Source organism: Rissa tridactyla, chromosome Z (assembly GCF_028500815.1).
Source record: "Rissa tridactyla isolate bRisTri1 chromosome Z, bRisTri1.patW.cur.20221130, whole genome shotgun sequence".
Lineage (NCBI taxonomy): Eukaryota > Metazoa > Chordata > Aves > Charadriiformes > Laridae > Rissa > Rissa tridactyla.
Window position 1 is genome coordinate 12,560,972 of NC_071497.1, and position 21,261 is coordinate 12,582,232.

A 21,261-nucleotide genomic window follows, 5' to 3' on the forward strand; every position below is an offset into this window, starting at 1 on the left:
AGGGTCAGGTTGCACTGTTAGGATTCATGGGCAACCTAATCATGCTTGAATTGCACTTGATGCTTCCTATTAGTAAGAAAGGTAAAGCAGGCAATGCTGCTCCTTCCTACTGCTTTTGCAAGGTAAGAGTCTTGGTGTACCATATCCTTCTACTTTAATAAATGCCATATGAGCAGGAAAGACTTGAGGATAAAATCAAGCCCAGCTGGCCAAAGTCATCGTGCTCCAAGCTCATTTACCTGTGCCCTTCCTTGCTAAGGCATGAACAGGCAAACAATCTACTAGAAGTCCTGTAGCAATTAGCCAATTCAATTACATGAGCAAAACTGAGACTATAGCACTGTGGAACTGAAATTAGTTGCAAAAGTACTGCTCAAGTATGAAATATGAGAAGCCTTTAACATTTGCTTTTGTCTGGAAGTCAGCTGCTATGAAACCACCAAAATAACGCCAGCGGCTTTAGCTCTCTGCCACTTCTGTCTTCTTGCTATATCTTTCTCTGCCAATTTAAATGTTTGGGACTAGGTCACTTAGATTTTTCCTTGCTTTGTTTGTTCGCCTTTGTTGGAAACAGCATTGCACTGGGGCTTTTCACTCTCTTAGGTTTCTGCAGGGTCTATAGCGGAAAGTGTCAAGGACAGAGTGGTTGACTCCAGACTGCAGGTGTACGTCACCCGACCTGGCCTGTTCACTTGCCTCGCCACGAACAAACACAGCAAAGCTTTTGGAGCCGCAAAAGCTGCAGCAACCATCAGTGTTTCAGGTATGCTGGGAAAGAAGGTGTCGTTAACTTTTTACCCTTGCCAATAGCAGTCCTAGCTACTGTGCTGGGGGAGAGGAAAGGGGTGTGAAGTACTCGGGATGAGGAGGGAAAGCCTTGGAGAGCTGATAGTGTGCAGGGGGCTAAATCTGAGTACAAGTGCCTCCCCTGCCAGGCTATTTCCTCATATATTCTTACACTTTGTAGACTGGCACAGCTGTCATTTCCTGAATGTTTGATGCTGTCTTGTACTTTGTGTCCCAGAAGCACACTTGCTAAGTTCATCCATGCGGAGGAAGTTGTGGCCATGGCCCAGCATTGGTATCACCTAACAGCAAGGTGAAAATAACTTTCGTGAGCACTTTGGCTTCTCAGAGGGTTGCATCCAGAAAGCAGCGAGATTGCTGTTGGAGCAATACCCTGCCTGGGATAACCTCTGCTCCCAGGACATCTCCCAAATGGGGAAAGGAAGATCCAAAGAGGAGAAATACCAATGGTCTGAGCTAGTTGACAGAATTTATCACACTGAGAGAAATATGGCAGCTTGTGCCTTCCCTCTTCGGACAGGCAGGGAGGTTTAGTTAGAGGAAAGAGGAATCATCCGGGACTCCAGATGGGTGGTAGCCCTGCTCCTGCTGTTAACCAGGCATACATCTGCTCCTCTCGTCTGTGCCTCAGTTTCTGCTCTGCTGAGAAAATAACCATGCCCTTTCTTACATTGGGCATTGAAACCTAGCAGCAAGCTCTGCCCCATAAGAAACTCAGCAGTTAGTTAGTACCGTATTTTGTGTCCCCACTTCTGCTTTTAGCCCAGGCAAGGCTCTGCCCCACGAAGCAGAGCTCCAAATGCAGTAGGGAGGGCAGGTGCTTTAGGCTGGTAGGAGAACTTTGCTCCAGGCAGTCTCTGCTCAGCAAGAGGGGAGCAGCCTCCCAGACTTGAGCAGGAGCCTGCCTTGACCTTGTCCAAGCTCCCAAGGGTCCCACGGTAGAGGTGTCCAGGTCCTTGGATGATGCTCAGAGCTTCCTCCCTGTGCCAGCACAGCCCAGCTCCCTGCAGTGCTGCAAGTGGGGAGCACAGCCTTGTGCCTGTGCTGCTCCCTGGTTTCTCACACCTGTTACAGCTGCTGCCTGCAGTAATAGGTGATGGGTGGCTTAAACAGAGGATGCTATTTGCCAGTTATGTAGGACCCAAAGGATAAGGGTAAAGATGTGGGTTTAGGGTGCAACAGTCCGCCTCGGCAAGAATTGCAGTCAACAATCCACTTCCACCTCATCATTCCCTCTCCCCATATGGTGTCCAGTGCTGCCAAACTCTTTTTCACCACAAGAAGGTGCAAAATAAGGATAGAATTGAGTTGCATCCTTTTCAGACAGCTTACAAGTCTCAGACAGATTTCCTAGCATGGAAATCTTAACTCCCACATCTCAGAGGGGGCAATGAAGTGTCACTGATGTCTTTTCCATTTCTTCTTTCTCCTGGCTCATCCCAATTGCTGGATCCGGTGCCTTCCGGCAGAGTGGAGGTAAGAATGACTTTCTGCAGCTGCCTAGGGGCTTTCTCTTGGCCAGGGAGGAGAAGGATGATGAATCAAGGGGATTTGGTTAATTTTGCTTAAATGCAGGGAGTGGGTTTCTGGATGCCAAGCATGCAGATGATGTTCACCTGAAAGGAACACTGAGTTTGTTTATACAGGCATAATTAGAGACTGGGACCAGGTAGATAAGGATGTTTCAGTGTCAAAGAGTGGATCACACATCAGCAAGGGTGCTTAAAATACAGCAGTGGGGAGAATATTCTGAAGTAAATTCTGTTCACAGTTACATATCCACAAATTCACTGACCTTATAAATTTACAGGCAAAATCTTAACTGCAAGTTAAACTCCTGTCTGTACACAGCCAATAAATTTATTTTGGTTTGGTGATCACCAGATTAGTGCAAGAGAAGTTCAGTCATTTTTTCCAAGCAGAGTTATGCATGGATAAAGCTACTTGTGTGTGATCAGACATGCACTTTTTCTTAGTATTTTTTTGAGTACCAAACACTTTGGCTATTTTTTTTTCTTTTTAGAGTCCTAGCATGTTTCTACAGGCTGCACTGGCAGATCAGTCTGGAATGAAAATGAGAGGCTTAGTCTGTGAGGAGGGCTGGTAGCTACTGGCCCTCAAAGTAAAGAACAGAGCCTGAGAAAGCCTGAGCAAATGGCTTTGCCACTCTGCTGACACAGGCTCCCTGCCAAGGCCCTTGCCTCCTTCACAAGGGCTTGCAAGGTTGATTCAGGAAGTTTGAAAGTGATTTAGTGACCACCCGATGATGATGGCAGACTTATGCCTTACACCTGCACCCGTGTAGGTGTGACAGGCATGGGAACAGTGATCAAATACTCAGCCCTTCTGTCCTGCAGTTGTTCTCAACATTTGCTGCACGAAATTCCCTTTCTGTGACAAGGCGTTGTGAGAAACATGTTGTGGCTGCCTCTCCATTGCAGCCTGGTTTGTGTCTCCCTGCAGGTTTTAAAAAAGCAAGGGAACACAATATTAGCACTGGTGGCTCTTGTCAGGCTTCTTCTGCAGCCCGTTGAAGTCAGCAGCACAGCTGCCCCATGCATACCTGTGCCTTCTTTTGCCTTTTGGGGCACAGGAAGGACGCACCTTTCAGATTAAGCACAATGGGCATCATCAGGAAAATGTGAAAAACATGTTCCCTCACATGCCAAGGACAGCTCTGGCAGGGTGCTGGGGACAGCATGGTGTTGTGGGGAAATATTCTTTGTGCCAGGGAGATGTCACAGGCTGTGAGACCAGTGAAGGATGCCTGGGAGTGCCTGTGTCACACACAGGTGTGTTTGTGGAGCCTGGGGTGATGCAGGGTGTCATACCTTCACTGCTGTTTTGGTACTACCTCAAGGAATCTGTGCCTTCCTGTATTTTTTAGCCAGTGCAACATATAGGAAAAAGTAGGAATTAAGAAAAAAATGACATGGAGCTCAAAGTAGGGCAGCTAAACCAGAGCCAGAGAGTGTCATCTGCAGAGAGCAGCATCTGAAAAGCTGAAAATTGGGCATCCTGTGTAATCCCTTGTCCTTGTACCTCCAGCTTTCCAAAGAAAAACAGCAAGAACCCCCAGGGTTGACAATGGATGATTATTTGGACAGGGGAAAGAAATAAAAGGCAAAGATACAAATAACTCTGCTGGCTACTCCAAATGGTTGGCGTGTTGTGAATTGAACTCCCTGACCCCACTTAAACTGGCCGAATGAGCGGTGGGGACAGCTGCACCCAGCCCTCCTCCCCTCCCTATTCGGCTGTCTGTCGCACCCGCGGAGGCCGTTTTCCCAGTTTTCCCCCCTCACTAAGGGCACTGCATCCCACAGGCTGCCTGAGCGGAGGGCGCATCCTCACCACAGACCTTGCTGCCGTGGGGCAGCCATGGGAGCTGCTGGGAGCATGGCTGACCTGTGCATGCCCTCACCCTACTGCTCCCTTTTGATGGCCGTGGGGAAGAAGGGAAGGAGGGATGACAGCCGTCTCCTGCTAGATACTAAAAACGCGGGAAAGATAAATAAACAGCCCATGAAGGAGCCAACCCTGCTGTGCTTTTTATAGCTCTAGCATAGTTCTGGCCCCATGCTTTGTGGCAGGAGCTTGCAACGTGGGAGATGTGGTGAAGGGTGGAAAAGATAGACCTTGCAGGGAAGCGCCAGAAGGAAAACCGCAGAGGCTTGTGCCTTTCTCCTCCCTGTATCTCCCACCTAAATGTGTGTGGGAGAGGGGCAGGGTCAGGAGGGGTGCAGGAGCTGAGGAGGGGCAGGCAGGAGCTTGGCTGGTCTGATCTTGTGAAAAATTTCCTGGCACGTGTTGGGTGGGACTCACCACCCTCCTGCTAATCGAGTCTATCCAAAATTAAACTGTTGCTTGTCAGGAAAGCAAAAACTCCCGAGTTATCACAGGTGTACAGCAAGCAGCATGGCTGATCTCTACTGCAGGGAAGCAGGAAAACAAAACATTTCCCAATTAGGGCATGGGCGGAGGGTGAGGGGCCATGCTAGGTCACAGTCATGCATGATCGCTTTGTCTTTTTGCCCACTTAGAATGCTAGCAACCCTTGGCCAGAGCCTCAGCCCTGGAGCTCACCAGGAGAGGCCTGCATACTCACCAGGGCTCCTTGCAAAAGTTTCATTTTTGGGTGGTATTAGCTGTTTTTAGTGTTTATAACCATCTACACTCCCCTCCGTCCTCTGTTACCCTTACAGATGTCACTTTATTCAGAAACAGGGCTTATCCATCTTGCTCCTACAGGTGTTTAGGGCTGTGAGCTTACTGTGTGTGTATGTTCTTGTCCTCAACAGCAAGCTGTACAAGGGTGATGCAGGCTACTGCAGCACATACAGAGGTGAGGTGTGTAGTGCTATCTTGGCGAAGAATATTCTTGTTTTCTTCAACTCCTCCTATGCTGACCCAGAGGAGACCCAAGAGCTGCTTGTGCACACTGCCTGGACTGAACTGAAAATGGTGAGTTCATTCTGCCATCCGGCCGCTGAGTCTCTGCTGTGTAACTACATCTTCCAGGAGTGCAATCCCTCGGGAGCTGGGCCAGCCCCAAAACCAGTGTGCAGGTAAATGAAAAGAAATGCTTATCTTTCATTTTGTGGGGACGTGTAGGCAGCAGGGGAGTGGTGAGGGTCTGTCTAGACCTGCAGTGTCACTGAGTGAAAATGGGCTGTCTAGGTTTGCATGGGTTTTCCCTTTGGTCTCTCCTCTGTACACACAAAGATGACCTGATCCATCTTACTCTGTGCTCATTGCTAGGGTATGGACTGACTTTCAAGCCCAGACATCTGTGTTATATCAGTCTTTTAGCAGACAGTGTTGAAAAGAAATATCCATTTGACTGACATAATTGATTTAAATAATTAACATATTGCTATCGGTTAAACCTTACTAGGCCAGTATGTACTCATTATTACTATCAAAAGTAATTGCTTGTTTGGAATTTTGGCTAAATATGGTCACAATGCATGCAACAAATCTGGCTAAGGCAATACACTAATCATTCAGCACTTCCCACCACAACGAAGATGAAACAAAAAAAGATTACACCAGAGACACTGCCAGTGTAATTGTACCTATTAAACCAAACCTCCCATCTGGCTCTTGTATCCTCCCATATGCAGAGAAATGTGTATTGAAACAGGTCTGGCAGGGACCCTGAGGAGTCCAAAGCATCTCTCACTACAGCTAATCCACTGCTGACAGGTGTTTGTGCAACACGTCCCAGCGACAAGAGACGCTGCTCCCTCCCCATGCAACCTTCTGAGCAGCCTTTCTCTCATTGCTCCTTGTCCTCCCACCATGGCCATGGAGACGAGTTTCTTCCCTTACTCTCTGCAGCAAGATTTTACATCTTCCCGAACTTCTCAGACTAGAGTAAATTAGGTTTTCCCAAGTTCTGCTCATAGCTCTTGCTTTTCCAGTCTCTGAAGCTTCTGCTCCTCATCTTTCTTGAAGCGCTAAATATATATATAGCCTCTAGCCCAGATTCTGTTAACGTTAACTATAACAGAACAATGATTGCCTGGTGTGCCTTGCAGAGGACAGCCCCATGTAGATGTCTCAGGGTGAAGCTTTCTTTTTCTCTTATAAAACTTTTGTCCACAACAGATTCATGTCCATTTTCAGCCTTTGGAGGATTGTTGTCTGGCATTACCCATTTCATGTCTGGGCAGCTGATACCCCTGCCTAAGTGCAGTCCTTTGCTCTTGTTCTCCTTGAACCACATCTTAAAACAGATCATTCAGATTCGTGTTTATCAGGAAAGCAGCTCCAACTCTAGTGTCTTAAGTAAAATACAGGACTTCTCTGCAGACATGGCAAGCACGCTGCCAGCTGGACTCAGGCCAGATGTAGTCTACTAGCAATTATTTTTCCAGTTATGTAGGGGCTTTTTAGGACAATCATCAGCATGTTGTTTTTGTAATCTGGACCTTTCTCATTGCTCCTCCTTTAATATCTCTAAAACATAGGCACAGAGGAAAGTCCCAGTACAAAGCTTGACAATATGTTGCGTTCTCTATTTGGTGCCTACACTGTTCAGTATTCCTCTGCCAGCACAGTAGTGGCATATATCCTACAAAAGAAGCGTATGTGCAAGTATCCATAGGTAATCATGCAGCCAAGTACTGAAACTCACTTTTTGCTGGCACACTCCTCCCTGCCACCTTGTTGTTCTGCTCTTTGTCATTGTGCCCTTTAGTTCATGATCTCTCTGCCTTTTTTCAAGATGTGTGACAGTATTTATATCTGAGCCACATATGCACAGCACATTTGGCAGCTAAGGATTTTGCACAGTGCTCCACGAGGCATTTCAGTGAGATCTGGGTCTCACTTAATTTACTGCTGCTCATGAGTGACCCTGCTGGACCAGAACTCATGGTGATTTGACTGAAGGCCTGCACTTCTGGGGCGCTTCTGAAGTCAAAGTATTATAAATCAGCATAAATCTACATTTGATCTTGAGCTAACAGGCACTGCATTTACAAATATGTCGAAATCTCAATGGATTTTCCTGGCATCATCTTTCTTCAAATCCATGAATCAATGTTACATTTTTTTCCCCTTTAAATATTCTTCCCCATGATTTTAATGCAGGTTTAAATGCAGCTTTCTTCATGACAAGAACCCTGGAATGACATCCTTCCTGTTTTCTGTTCCCAGAGCACATCAGCTGGACAACAGCTCTTCCAAAGCCCTAACCCAATACTCCTTTTGATAACTCAGATATCTAATACATACTTCTGAACAGTCGAGTCCTGTGGGGGATCTTGAACACATTTCACATGGTCTTGGTTACTTTCCAATTATCTTATCTGCTTTTTACTGACAACTTTATACCTCTCTGCAGAAACTGGCTAGACTATAACGGTTTTCAGCTGAAATACTTTATGAGTATGATTTTAACTATGTCAGAGGCTAGAGAATTTTTGAGGGACATATTTCCCTTAACATATTTCCATATGTTGTTGTCTTTTTATTTATTCTCTGCACTATTTTTTCTCTCCCCATGTAATTTTTTGTGTTCATTTTGGTTTGGAAGCTAGCTAGCAAGAATAACAACTGACAAACAGACTGAGTAAAGCTTTTATAAAAATAATCAGGGGATAAAGCAAGATGAAGTGAAATAGACGAAAACAACATGGGAAAAATTTTGCTTCATATAAGTCAAGATGCAATTTGATTAAAATTAGAGTTTTCCTGTTTTTAAGGGAAAGTGATGTGTCATCTCATAATTCTTGATTACATCTGCCTTTTACCACTAGCTGCTTCTGTGTTAGCAAGACAAAACCCCTCAATTTCTGTTTCAACCACTGCTGATATGAAGTGACTAGGCTGCAGGGAACAGTCACGTGTTGGCAAACGTCTCACTTTGGTTGGGTCTCTGTGTACCCACCTCCTTTCAAACAGTCCTTTGTGGTTCCTAAAACATTAGTGGCTCATTTGTCCTCTTCTGCTGATGCCGTTCTTTGTCCATCTGTCACTTACATGACATAAAATTTCTAATAATAATCTGAAGTAATCTTTGCATATGATCTCATCAAGCTCTTGCTGATCAGCATTATGTGTTATAACAATGGTATGAACCCAGCTTGAGGAGACTGACCATCCCTCCCTCTGGCTGCCTCACCATGCTCCTGGGCTGGATTTGTAGGTGAAGAGAACCTACTTTTAATGCTGGAGCAGACAGGATTGCAGAGGAAAGGCCTTTTACATTTTGCAGTTGCACACCGAATAGGGCCTTGTTTAAGGATGCTCAGGCTTCAGGAGTGAAGGCAGCTAATGCAGTCCAGATCTCCTAAGTGTCAGCCAGCACTTCATATGCAAGACTTTCTCATTTCCCTAGCTAAACATTTCTTTACTTCAGAAGGTCATTCCTGTTCCACATGTTGTTTAACATAAAAAAGATAAATTACACCATCTGGCTGCATTCTGGCTTTCATGGAAGCGAGGAAGGAATAAACTAGCCCTGGCTAAAACCAAGCACGGGGCAGCTGGGCTTCAATGGCTTCAGCCGGCAGACTTGGAGGGCATACATTGCTGTTGCAGAAAAGCTGCTGCCCTGGTAGACTTTCTAATGTTCTCCATCCTTTGGGTGCTTTGAGGGTTATCACTGTTGGTAGTCATCACTGAAACTCATGACCATCTGCTCTTGCCAAAACTGTTAGCAGACTATAAGTAAAGAAACTGCATGAGCTCACCAGGTGATGAATTTGGCTAAAACCTTCACCGTGGATCCCAGCTGTACCTTTCTGGATCATTGTGTCATCTTGCACATGACCTCAAAGCTGGTTTTGAAACTCAGGCTGTCCAGAATGAGTACATAAATAATCAAATCACTGAATCACTGATGAATTGACTAATGCAACAAACCCTCAAACTTTACAGTACGGTACTGTAAAGTCCTTCCTTCCTTCCTTCCTTCCTTCCTTCCTTCCTTCCTTCCTTCCTTCCTTCCTTCCTTCCTTTTCCTTCCTTCCTTTTCCTTCCTTCCTTCCTTCCTTCCTTCCTTCCTTCCTTGATATTTCTGCCTTGGCCTTCTTCACAAACAGTTTCTGATCTAAGGAATATTTAAACACCCAAAGCACTTCTTGTCAGTGAATGTTTCACATCGATGGAGGTAATACATTAGGAAGGAAACAGTTAGGTCTCTTTTTCTGCCAGGCATTGTAAAGTTTTGATGCAGACAGCTGACAGATAAAAAAGGGGCTGAAAGGTGACCGTGGAGAAAAGAAGAAAATTGGATGGGTGATTCTGTGAGATTAAAAATACAGACAAATATTTAGTTTAAGAAGCTTAAGAATTGCAGCTTACCTTCTGTCTTTAATAGATGACACTTTAATGTACAATCTACAGACAGGTGAGATTTTTAGAATGCACCAAAAAATGCTAAGATAATTCCCAGACCTGATGTTTATTAGTAAAAGATGTCAATAAATATGTAGGAAAAGGTGGGAAAGAACTGCTCGCAGACTGTGATGTGTGTTGTGTTTTGAGCATAACCCTGCTTCATTAAAAATGTAGCTTTGTGGGTTTCCTAAAGGAAGCTGTTACATTTTAAACAGAGTTTCCTTTATGGTTTATGAGCCAGACAGACTGGCCTGAAGAGGCATAGCCCCATTAATGGATTTCTGTCAGCCTGCATAACCTGCACACCACTGCTAAGTGCAGCCATTGTTATCAAGCCATTGACTGCTGTATTTCACTGTTTTTTGCAAAATAATGTAGAGAGAATTGCCTTGCTGTAAAGGATCTCTACTGCTTTAAGGAATGGCTCTCAATGGAGGAAAACTCTCAGAAGGGGATTTACAAGCCGGGACTGTTGCTCCTCGCGCTTCCTGAATGCAACAGGCTGCCCAGCCTGCACCAGGACCCCAGCGCATGCACCCGCATCCCTTTCTTTGGTAAGGTGGCACGTGCTGCCCACTGTGCAGAGAGTCGTGGCCTTGGTGAGGGAGGGGGGAATGATATGATCCATAATTTACAACTAAAGTAAAGGCTCACGGTGGGTACCATGCTGTCAGCACCTGTGCACAGAACTGTGACAGCTGCATCAGCTGTTTGCCTGTCTCTTCTGACTGGGGCGCGGGAAAAATTCCTCAAGCAAATAAAGCCTGGCTCTTTATTGAGAAGGTCACTACAACCTCATTTCCAAAATCAGTCTTAATGATAGCAAAATTGCCATTCAGGTGCCACTGCAAAGAAACAAGATGCTTAAGCACACTGCTGGGAGGGAACTTATTTGCATTCTCCTAAGCAGGCACTCAGTTATACCACATCCTGGGCAACCCCTCCTTACGTCTTGTCTTTTTACAGATTTTAAGAAGGAGAATATAACCAGTAAGTAGACTGCTCCAGGCTCTATGTTTCTAGAGATGGACATGATATTCTTTGTTGAAGATGCAGCTTGCATGGCATTTTTGTGTTTTGTTGTGGTCCTGGCTGGCTGGATTCAGGTTATTACCAGGGAATGCTTGAACTTCCACATCCAAAGCATGGGGAAACACAAGCTCTTCAGGGCTTGGTGAGAATGTCAGCTGGCAACTGTTGAAGGTGATTAGAGAGGCATAGTGCTTTTAAGTGGTACCCTCCCTTCCAGCTCTTCCCCCTTCTTTCTACCCATTGCTTCTAGTTTTGCTTTACCCATATTTAGTATTTCTGGTACTACTACTGAAGTCTGACGATTTCTTGTGTGACCCCCGCCATGAGCAACAGCGAGACCCAACCACTCCCTGCAGGGCTGTTTAACTTCTGTTGGCCTCCTGCCCTGCTGATGGTCACAGCTGAAACATCCAGCTCTTCCAAACTGGCATGCAACTGCAGTTTAAAGCTCAGCCACTGAACTTGTCTAGTTGGAAAGAGGAAGAACAGCGCCTCCCTTCTGCCATGCTTCTGAGCAGGTGAGGTCTGCAGGTTTGGCAGCGGCAGGCACCTTCTGCATTGAGAGAATGTGAGAGAAAGTGAGAATTTTGGTTCATTTTCTTTCATGGGAAGGCCTTGGCTCCACCTGGAAACCCAAGGCCCAGATACCCAGTGCTGCACACCTCGAAGGCAAATGCTTTAGCACCCTGTAAGTGCTCCAGTATCACTGCCCAATGCTTACAGCCTGCAGCCAAACCCTCCCTGGGGAAAGGAGCACAAGGCGGGGATGCTAGCAGATGAGTAGTGCGTTCACAGAATGGTTTCAGCCTCCCCTTGGATGTTTGCAAGTTCAGGACATGGCCTCTGTCTCCTGTGTAAATGTCTGACCTTTTTGTTCAGATTTCACAGAGTGATATTGCACAGATTTGCACTATTTGGTCATGAATCAGGGAGACATAAGAGTAACATTTTAGTGATATTTCCCCCTTTTTTACTTTAGAGACAGTGTTATGTGCACAAACGTTTGGGCAGCATGAACTCAACTGTTTTCTGCTTTGCCCATCAAAGCTATTCATTAAAGCCCAGTTGGACCACCTTTATGTCCTTATTGTAGCAAGACCATGTATGAGACCATCTGCATTTTTCAGGCCACCAAGGACTCAAGGGTGCTTCCTTAGTGTTGCTGTTGCTCCAAAAGCCCTCCACATTGCTCGTCTTAGGTGCACACTGATCTTTTCAGATTGGTTTATTTCAGACCTGCGTAAAAGTTTTTTTCATGTTGGTTATTAGCTCACTCATGGGGCAGGTCTCAGGCATTGCTTTCCTTGCCTTTGAATGTGAGACATTTAAAATGCTGGACTCAGACACAAACTATGGTCTCGCGTGGCTTAACAAGATTTTAGACTTCTGAAGAGCTACAGGTGCTGGTCATGTGGGGGCTGTTAGCTTGTTGCAGATGCGAGCCATAACTCGGTAGCTTACATATCAGTCAAAGAAGTCCAAGTTAGAGCATTTTACTAGTTATTTATGATGGGTTAAGTGTGCTTATGAAGTCCATGGCCTTTCCTATACTGAGGTGTTTGCATGCTTTGGGCTACAGGAACTTGATCCTCTGTTCATGCTCAATTACCTGGAGCAAACATTGCCATGGTGGTGTTTCTTCCTACCCATATGTAGTGCCTGGTGGAAGTTCAGAAAGCTAAGTGTCTATGACAGACCCATAACTGCAATTCTGAGTGCAGTGGGTGATGCAAGAAGAAAAGAGCAGACAGTCATCACAATGCATTTACTGTGTTTCTCCTACAGGAGAAACAGGACCTGCAAGGTTAAATTAAAATGCTTAGCCTTTGTCTCAAACTTGGATCAAAACTTATCCAAAGCCTTCATGAAGCTGAAAGAGATTTGCTTAAAAAAATAATTATTTTAGAGCAGGTCAGGTTTCTTCATGGTTTTCTTTTTCTGAGTGTAAGAACACAATAGAAAATAAAATCATGACAACAGTGTTTACTGGCTTGTTAATTTATCTAACAAGGTTAATAATGCAGTGGACCTTTGTGCACGCCATCGACAAGAATGCTAGTCCTTGGTCAGTGAAGTTTACGTAAGATTAGCTAGCATGTGTTAAAGTGTGTAAGGCTGCACGTCCTCTGTTGTCTTCCTGATTCATAGCATGCATTACAGTCTTCTATAAGGACATGTCTTGCTTACATTTATGTTTTGGGAACATATTCCTGCAGTAAAAATCAGCTCAAGATTTTCTGCTTAATTTTTCTGCAGCTGGAGTAAGCCTTCTGTATGGAAAGTGAACTACACATTCTTCATTACAAAGAACGTTATTTTATACTGATACTATTCCTTCAGATCTGTAGTTGCGTTCAGTGTGTGGTTTCCACACATGCTGGAAACCATAAACTGCTTCCAAACATTCAGCCTAAGAGGACAAGCGCTGAACAGAGGCAGGAAAGAGGGATACTACTGTGGGATTTTATGAATCCCAGCCCTCTTCTACCTACCGCAGGAAGGAGGACGTCTTCCTGTTAGTCCCCCTGTAAGACTGCAGGCTGGGAATCATGAAATCAGTGCTGCAATTTGCTTTCTGCCATGGTTTAGCATGGGTGGCTTCACTGTGGTTCTGCTCTGCACTTTCTGTGTGGAAGCGCTGTGAACTGGGTAGATGCAGTGCAACCATCGCAGGCACATGGCCCGTTTCCTCAATCTGAAAGAGCTCCAGTTCCCTCTTTGGAGTTTTACCAGATTTGATCATATGTATTGAGCTCAAAATCCATTTAAGTCCAAACAGGAGGCTAAGCAGTTCCCTGCCTGCAGTTCTCTGGTCCTTTTATGTGCTTCAGATCTGCTAATTGCCACATGGTCTTGTGTAACAAAATGAATTTTACTTTTGTGAGTCCCCACTGCAGGATATGGTCTGAGATGCTTTGTCCCCATGTGTTGTTTTTTTTTTCCCCAGGGACTTGCTACAGCGGCAATGGCCAGTTTTACCAGGGTTGGGCCAACGTCACAGCCTCCGGCATTCCCTGCCAGAAATGGAGTGACCAGGTGCACATCAGTGTGAGACCCACTGAATGGAGAGCCATGCTTGAGATTTGCTTTTCCAAAGTTTCCTAGAGCCAGGCAGCCCAGTCCCAGTAGAAGGGCTGAGCAGGGGACTCATTCTTGAGTTCACTGGTGTTTCACACCTTCTTCATATTTCAATCTGCAAGTTCCCCTTCCCATGGCAAGATGAATTCTCTGTCATTCTGGCAGGCTACTGAAAGGCTGTTTTACCTCTGCCTTTCTTTGCTCCTGTGTTTTGTTTGGTTTTGTTTTGCTAATACCAGCAGGAAAAATGCAACACTAATCCAATTTGTTTCCTCCCCCAAGGCTCCCCACTTGCACAGGAGGACTCCTCAGGTTTTCCCTGAGCTGTACGATGCCGAGAATTATTGCCGCAATCCAGGAGGTGAGAACGAACGTCCCTGGTGCTACACAAAAGACCCATCTGTGACCTGGGAATACTGCAGTGTGCCTCCCTGCAGAGATGGTAGGCAATGGCAATGTATGATTTCTGCCACTGTGGTTGTTTTGGGGCCATGCAAGGTGTTTGCATCCTGAGCGCTCATGGCCACACATGGTCTGTTCTGTCTTCTGGATTCAGCCAGTCCTGGTTCTTGTCATAGATTCACTCAGCAGCTTTAACCAGAAGGTGTAACATGCACTTTAAAGATGGGAAAATGATGACAGGCAAATCAAGCACTTTGCCCCAGATTATATTAAGACCAAAGGATGAAATCAAATTTCCTGTGATGTTATGAAAAATGGATTTGCCACACTGTGTTTTGAGGAGAAGGTAGGGTTTGGGGCTGTTTTGCAAAGTTGGTTTGCCTCTGGTGATTTTTTTTTCAATAATAAAAAACAATTCTAACTAAAACCAGACCTGAAAAAGATGGAAGCAGACTTTCTGTTATTTCTTGTTAAAGGACAGAACAATTTTTGAAACGTGTTTCATCCAAGGCGCACAGTTTCTAGATCTCAGTGTTTGGAAATAAGTCCATTCTGCTTGGATGGAGAGCAGTGGTTCTCTGGACTTCAGGGAACACAAGTCAGTATCAGTTTAGTTGGCCTTAAAAAGAATGGTTTAAATTTCTTTCTGTTCTCAATCATTGCATGTGCTGATTAGCATTTTCTAGAATATCTCAGAAAGTACTCAGCAGCTGGGTCTTTTTTTCCTAACAATACAGACAAATATATTTTACACTAGTTTACCATATTGCTCCATAAAGACAGTGAGATGCACATTATTGGAAGCAATGGGATATTTCAGGAAAGTATCACTGTGTACTTACTTGGTCTTATACTGCTCCCTGCAGATTCCTTTCAGGACACATGATACATTGTGGTCCATATTGTAGACCACTGATCTTTCCTACTGCAGACATTACTATATTTGAATACTGTCGAGACTGTCAGATTTGATCTCCTGTCTGTAACTCTTGCAAACATTCCTTATGAAAATTGTGTTCCCAGCTCAAGGGGAACTGTGTCTTGGTCTTTATCAAATCCTGGGTTCTCACATTTGGCAAGCAGAAATGGGTTTACTTCCTGCAAACCAGGCTTCCCTAGTATGGTCATCTCATGGAATCATACGGATTTATCTGTCATGTCAGTAATTCCCAGGACATCAGACTGACTCCGTAAATACCTTAGAGAAAGCCCTATAAACTATCAGAGGCATAACCTTCTGATTTTGTTTGCATTACAGCATCATTATCACTAGGAACAAGAAAACCAAATGGAGAGACTCCAAATCTCCCCCCTCCTCCTCCCTTTTCCCCTACATACTCCATGACTGTTATCATCTCGATCATCTCCAGCTTTGCCCTGGTCATCGTCTTTGGCATTGTCACCCTGGTTTGCTGCCGTCGGCGAAAGCAGTGGAAAAACAAAAAAAGGTAAACCTTGGGACTTAATTCAAGGCAACAAATGCTGCTTTGAAAGAGGGCTTGACTGTTTCTGAGAGCATAGTCCTGCAAAGTCCTGGTAGGGGGCGAGCAGCCCTCCCTTTGACTGTAGCAGCCCAGTGCAAGCTTTGGCAAGTCCCTGTGCTGGAGCAGAAGGTGGCCTGGTGACTGTTTTGGCGTCATGGTGTGACACCGTGCTGCAAGGCTCTTTCAACAGCCCTGAGTGCCCTCCCTTTTCCATCTTGGAAGAAACCAGCCCTGGAGGAGATGCAGATAGTTATCTCCTGTTTGAGGATTGTGCATACATTGACCAAAATCTGCTTCATTGTTTCAGAGAGTCAGAGACACCAACACTCACCACTCTGCCCTCTGAACTCCTCCTGGACCGGCTGCACCCTAACCCGATGTACCAGCGGATGCCCCTTCTCCTCAATCCAAAGTTGCTCAGCCTGGAGTATCCCAGGAACAATATTGAATATGTGAGAGATATTGGGGAAGGAGCATTTGGGAGAGTCTTCCAAGCAAGGTAAGTGGCCTGTGTGTGAGTTCTCTTTATCTGGAAATACCTGGGAAAACTTGACAGTCAGGCAACTGCTTATCTGGGCTCTAGAAATCGTTCATTCATTCAAGCCAAAATCATATGCATGTGCACCAAATGGTACACTCAGGCTTGAATAATTGTTTCTGTTGTCCACTGGTTTCTGTTGATATTTGTTAAACTTCTGTTAGAAATGACTCTCCTGTTCCCTCTAGTAGATGTAATGTCTTACATACCAAAATCTGGTGTAAAAGCTTAGCTAAATTTATCATCACTGTTTTTGCCAAGAGTATAGCCTGTGATATGTGACCTATTGTGAAATTCTTGCATTTCCCAGTATTTACAAATTGTCAGTGTATGGTGTCCTCCATTACAATTACCACAGAGGGCAACGTGTCATGTTGCAGTTAGGTCCTGACCCAGTTTCCATTTGATTCAGTGGCAAAACCAAACCAAACCAAAAATCCCCTAAAAACCCAACCCACTTAGGACAACAATTTTTTTTGTGTGTGTGTATCCTCTTAAGTTACTCATTATTTATTCTTGGGATTTGCACCCATTGTTGCCTGTTTTAAATTTAAGATATTAGATGAGATCGCAGTTCTGTTAAATCTCATGGGAGGGGAGATCGTGCACTTCCCAAATGTGAAAAATGTTTCATTGAAAAACACAGAGGTGAACCCAGTCCTGCCTAGACTGAAATGGATGGAGGGTGTCTTGTTAGTCTTGACAGATTCCATAATTTCTGCAGGACAGTCTTTGACCAGTACTGGTCTCCTTGGAAAATCCTATCCCCAAATTCCTGAAGGGAAGTGGATAGACTGCCCAGTTCCATGTTTACTTAGGATGGTTTTCTTTGTCCTTTACAGTTAAGAAATCTGGGATGTGTCTGATTTTGTAGCTATATCTGGAGTAGTGTATGATGACCTAAAAAAATCCCAGGGTGTATCAGAGTCCCAACATGGGCCAAGACCTGGATGGTGGAACTGCACCTATTGACTGCAAAGACAAAGGACTCTCCTTGCAAAAAGCAGTCATAATTGCAGATACTTTCTGTGTTTATAGTTATGCTGTTAACATATCCCCTAGGAAAAGAGTTACTTGCAGGTTAAAGGTGTTAGAGAGGGGAAAATGTTTCAATAGCGGAGATGGATTTTTTTTTTCTAATGAATGATGCATTTTTTCTAATGGAAGAAATGCAGGCATGCTTTTCTTTAATACAGAGAGAGCTAAAAATAACAAAGATCAAAGAGTGTAGAGTGGGAAAATCACAGATGCTTAGCCTGTGATTGATCGTTAGCCTGGATGGCAAAGCTGAACACATCTGAGCTTGAAACAAGAACAAGGCTGTAGGAACTCTGGCACAGCTGTGCTCGGGGCATTGGACACCAGCTGGCACAGGGACACAGGGCAGCCATCATCCCAGCCTCAGCACAGCGCTTGGGATGCCCTGCGGAGCGTTGTCTTCCCACTCATGTGGTGGAGATCTTCACCACACTGTGCAAGCAGGACAGGTGATCTTCCTGCAAAGTGCTTCTTGGGCCCTGCGCTGTGACCTTCAGTATAATTTAAGTGCTGCACAGACCTTTCTGAGCTGGAAATGACTCTCACCCACATCGAGCAGGACCTCTCAAAGGGTATTCAAATGTCACTAAAGCTCTGGGTTAAGCAAGTGCCAAAATGGCAGAGAGATCTTTTATGTGGATTTCATCCACACCAGTGCTGCAATTTCTTTTAATTAAACCTTTTTGCTAGTGTCAGTGGAAAGTGGGAGAAAAAGAGACACACATACAAAAATAAAAAAGCAACACATCTTAGCCAGCTTTTGCAAAGTGGAGAGTACCATACCTTGAGAAACTCCCGCTCTCTGTGGCTCAGGGAAGTAGTCACAGAAATATTGCTTCTGAGGGGCTTCCTTATTTTTATTAGTATCTATCAAAAGTCCCTCCAAGGCCTTATATTTCCAGGCAACATTTAAGCCACTGGCATTTCTGTGCACCTCTGGTAGATCAGCGCAGACTACTGATCCAGTAGCACCAGCTGTGCATCCCTACAGGTTACTAAACCTACAGGTTACTAAAGCTATCACAACTCAAATCATTGCCTTCCTGTCTCAGATGGATAAAATGTACTTGTCTACGTGTGTTAAATGGACATCTCGAGCTAAGTTTAGCAACCCTCTTACTTCTTCTGGTCTCATGTTTCTCCCTCTCCTGTAAACACAGCTCTGCACCCAGTGCCAGCGATGTCTTTGCCAGTTGGCTTGCTGTGAGTACTGATTCAGTGTTTACTCACTCCTGGGTCAAGCAACATGTTAGGACAGGAAGCGTCTGGCTATCATTTACCAGCTTCTCCTGAAAGACTGCTGTAATTGCTGGGGGCAGCTTCACACTGCAAAGGATGAGGAAGTAACCAGTTACCCTAATAGATGTCCTTAAAACAAGATTCAGGACCTGGCTCGGGTCTCTCCTGACTGGGTTGTGATGGCTGACTCAGGATCCTCTGCCCCTGGGACAACCACACTGGCCCCACATGGTACTAGAGAACCAGCCCTGTGTGGTTCAACACAGATCAGCATGCAAATTTTCTCCCAGAGCCAGAGCTGCATGGTCTGGGCTAAGCCTGAAGCCCAGGATTGCCTAAAAGCCTGGATGTGGGGTCTTTGCTAGCCTGCCAGTGGACCCCCACTTCAGAGGCGCAGCTCGTTGTCTCTGCAATATACAAGGCTGTCCCCAAGGTTGGGGTTTCTCTGACAGAAGTCTCCTCATGTTCTTTCCAAGTGCAAATGGTATTCTTTGACCTGCTGTCTCAAATGTGGCTGAAAAACAGTGTGGGTGCCAATTAAAAAAAAACAAACCCACAACAAAATGACCCCCGCCAATTGCATCATTTAACGATCTAACAGAAGCTACCCAGCTATGATGCTGAGGAAGATGGGGGACAGGACACAATCTTAAATACAGGTTGAAGCTGCTCCTCAGTTGTTTTCACAGTCAGTGCTCTGGAAAGAAAACCTGATAGGAAACTTAAAGTCAGGCACTCCCTGTAGGTAGGCTCAGGGTGAAATCCCTAATTGCACTGCTGGTTACTTCTTTGAATGGCAGGTACCTAAAAGCCAAATGCTGCCAGTGATGCACAAAGCCATTGATAGTGAAGGTGGTGAGGACAGCTGCTGTCCATCCTCTGCTCAAACAGTGGACATTTCTCCTAAGCATTAGATAATCACAAGACCAGAAACCCAAGGTAATTTCTGTTGATGCTTCCCAGTTCTGAAGACCTATTTTCTAGAAAAGACTCCATGTTCTGGTGCACCGCCTGAATTCTCCTGCTTAATTTCAGCTTCCCATTACCCTCCTGCAGATGTGCCCCTATCCCTTTGTGCAAAGACTGTCTTTTGGGCACTAAAGGGGTCAAATTCAACAGCTCTCTGTAAAGACTGCGAACAGTCTGTCTCTGTTCCAGATCAGTGTGATTTTCCCAGGTCTGCTAAGAACTGGGTTGAAGTAGCACTTGAGTTACCAAGGGTGAAATTACTTGCTGTCTCCTGAAGGCCCATTAATAGGCTTTGTGCATCTTAATCTCACTTAAGTTACATTTAGGTTAGTTTACATTACAGGATTTCAGTGAAGAGTAGATGAATGGGTGTACTTCAGGCCTTAGCCTGGGGTGAGCTTTTGTCTCCCAAAGTGTGCAAGACAGAGCTGTGCCTGCCCCTGCTTTGGCACTGTAGTAGGTCTGTTCTAGGTCTGCTAGGCAGTGATGAGTGGTAATCTACAATGAGGCTGCTTGGAAGAGATAAAGGCCCTCCTCTTTTTACTTTTAAATATTCTACTGGTTTCTTCAGGCTATTGCTGCTGACTTTCTTGAGCGCTGAGATTAGACAGCAGCTGGTAGATGCTGGTAGTCCTCCGCTCCTACTAGACTGGAAATTTGCTGCCAGCGCAGGCGGAAAAAGAAGGAAGATATTTTGCTGTAATGGAGGCAGTAGCAGGCAAGTGTGGAGTCTGCTCCTCTGCTCTGACGTCCCAGACCTCCTCGCCCAAATGTCTCAGCTGTGATCTGGCCACCTGTGAGATTCCTTGCTCGATGGGCACCCTGCCATCTTCTGACATTTGACATTTACAGCATCCAAGTGCATCTGTTGCAACTGCCATATGTCTGGAGTAGATGAAAAGGAAACTGGAAATTTCCTTTGGAAATTGGAACCTCCTCTTGGGGATACTGAGCAGTAAAATAACCTGGAATTTGAGCAACGGGAGGGCAGTCGGGCCGGTGTAGTAACACAACACGTAAATGGGTGCTGCTCTCCATAGGCTCTGACTGGCTACCTGTAAGCGTGTTTTAACTGCAGGACCCCTGGGAAGAATTGATGTGGGCAACAAAATGCACATCTAAAGTTTGACACATTGAGTTAGAATAGTGGAAAGTTACTCTTCTCTGGCAATAGCTACCCCTAAATCTTTGCCAAGCCCATCTAATTAATCTTGTTGAGGGTGCAGTGACTTGTGGATAAGAAAACAAAATGAGTCTGTGATTGCTCCAAGTCAGGAAGCTCTGTTTCCTATGGATTTGTGTCTCTAAGAGCTAGCTGAAAGTTCCCTAGTGTCTGAACAAAAGTGTATTCATGAATTACCTTGTTCTTCAGACACGTACGCTTTCCTCCTCCCCTCCCCTCTCCCCTCCCCTCTCCCCTCCCCTCTCCCCTCCCCTCTCCCCTCCCCTCCTCTTTCCTCTTCCCTTCCCTTCCCTTCCCTTCCCTTCCCTTCTTCCCTTTCTTTCTCCCTGCCCTTGCCCTTTTCTGTCAGCCTCTTCTTTGGCACCAGAAACAGAGCCTATATTTGGTGTGCATGCATCCGTCCCTGATGCTTTCTTTTCTCCCTCTCCCTGCAGGGCCCCAGGGCTGCTGCCCTATGAGCCTTTCACAATGGTGGCAGTGAAAATGCTGAAGGAGGAAGCTTCTGCAGACATGCAGGCTGACTTTCAGAGGGAGGCAGCCCTCATGGCAGAGTTTGACAATCCAAATATCGTCAAGCTTTTAGGTAACTGAATGTGGCACCCGTGTACAGGGTACCACCTTCTGCAAAACTTCTGTGG

At 45.3% G+C, this 21,261-nt stretch overlaps 1 protein-coding gene across 2 annotated transcripts in view; it reads left to right on the top strand.

Annotated features, from left to right (window-relative positions):
• MUSK (muscle associated receptor tyrosine kinase) overlaps positions 1 to 21,261 on the top strand; it is a 55,016-nt gene that overhangs the window by 27,195 nt on the left and 6,560 nt on the right. Inside the window, exons 7-16 of one of the 2 annotated variants that reach the window (XM_054186931.1) lie at positions 604 to 763; positions 2,277 to 2,283; positions 5,109 to 5,375; positions 10,039 to 10,214; positions 10,627 to 10,650; positions 13,640 to 13,728; positions 14,053 to 14,212; positions 15,431 to 15,620; positions 15,964 to 16,155; positions 21,058 to 21,206. In XM_054186931.1, the coding sequence (XP_054042906.1) occupies positions 604 to 763; positions 2,277 to 2,283; positions 5,109 to 5,375; positions 10,039 to 10,214; positions 10,627 to 10,650; positions 13,640 to 13,728; positions 14,053 to 14,212; positions 15,431 to 15,620; positions 15,964 to 16,155; positions 21,058 to 21,206 (1,414 nt within the window). Of the gene's footprint in view, positions 1 to 603; positions 764 to 2,276; positions 2,284 to 5,108; positions 5,376 to 10,038; positions 10,215 to 10,626; positions 10,651 to 13,639; positions 13,729 to 14,052; positions 14,213 to 15,430; positions 15,621 to 15,963; positions 16,156 to 21,057; positions 21,207 to 21,261 lie in introns of those variants that run through there. The other variant, XM_054186930.1, reaches the window with a different exon arrangement.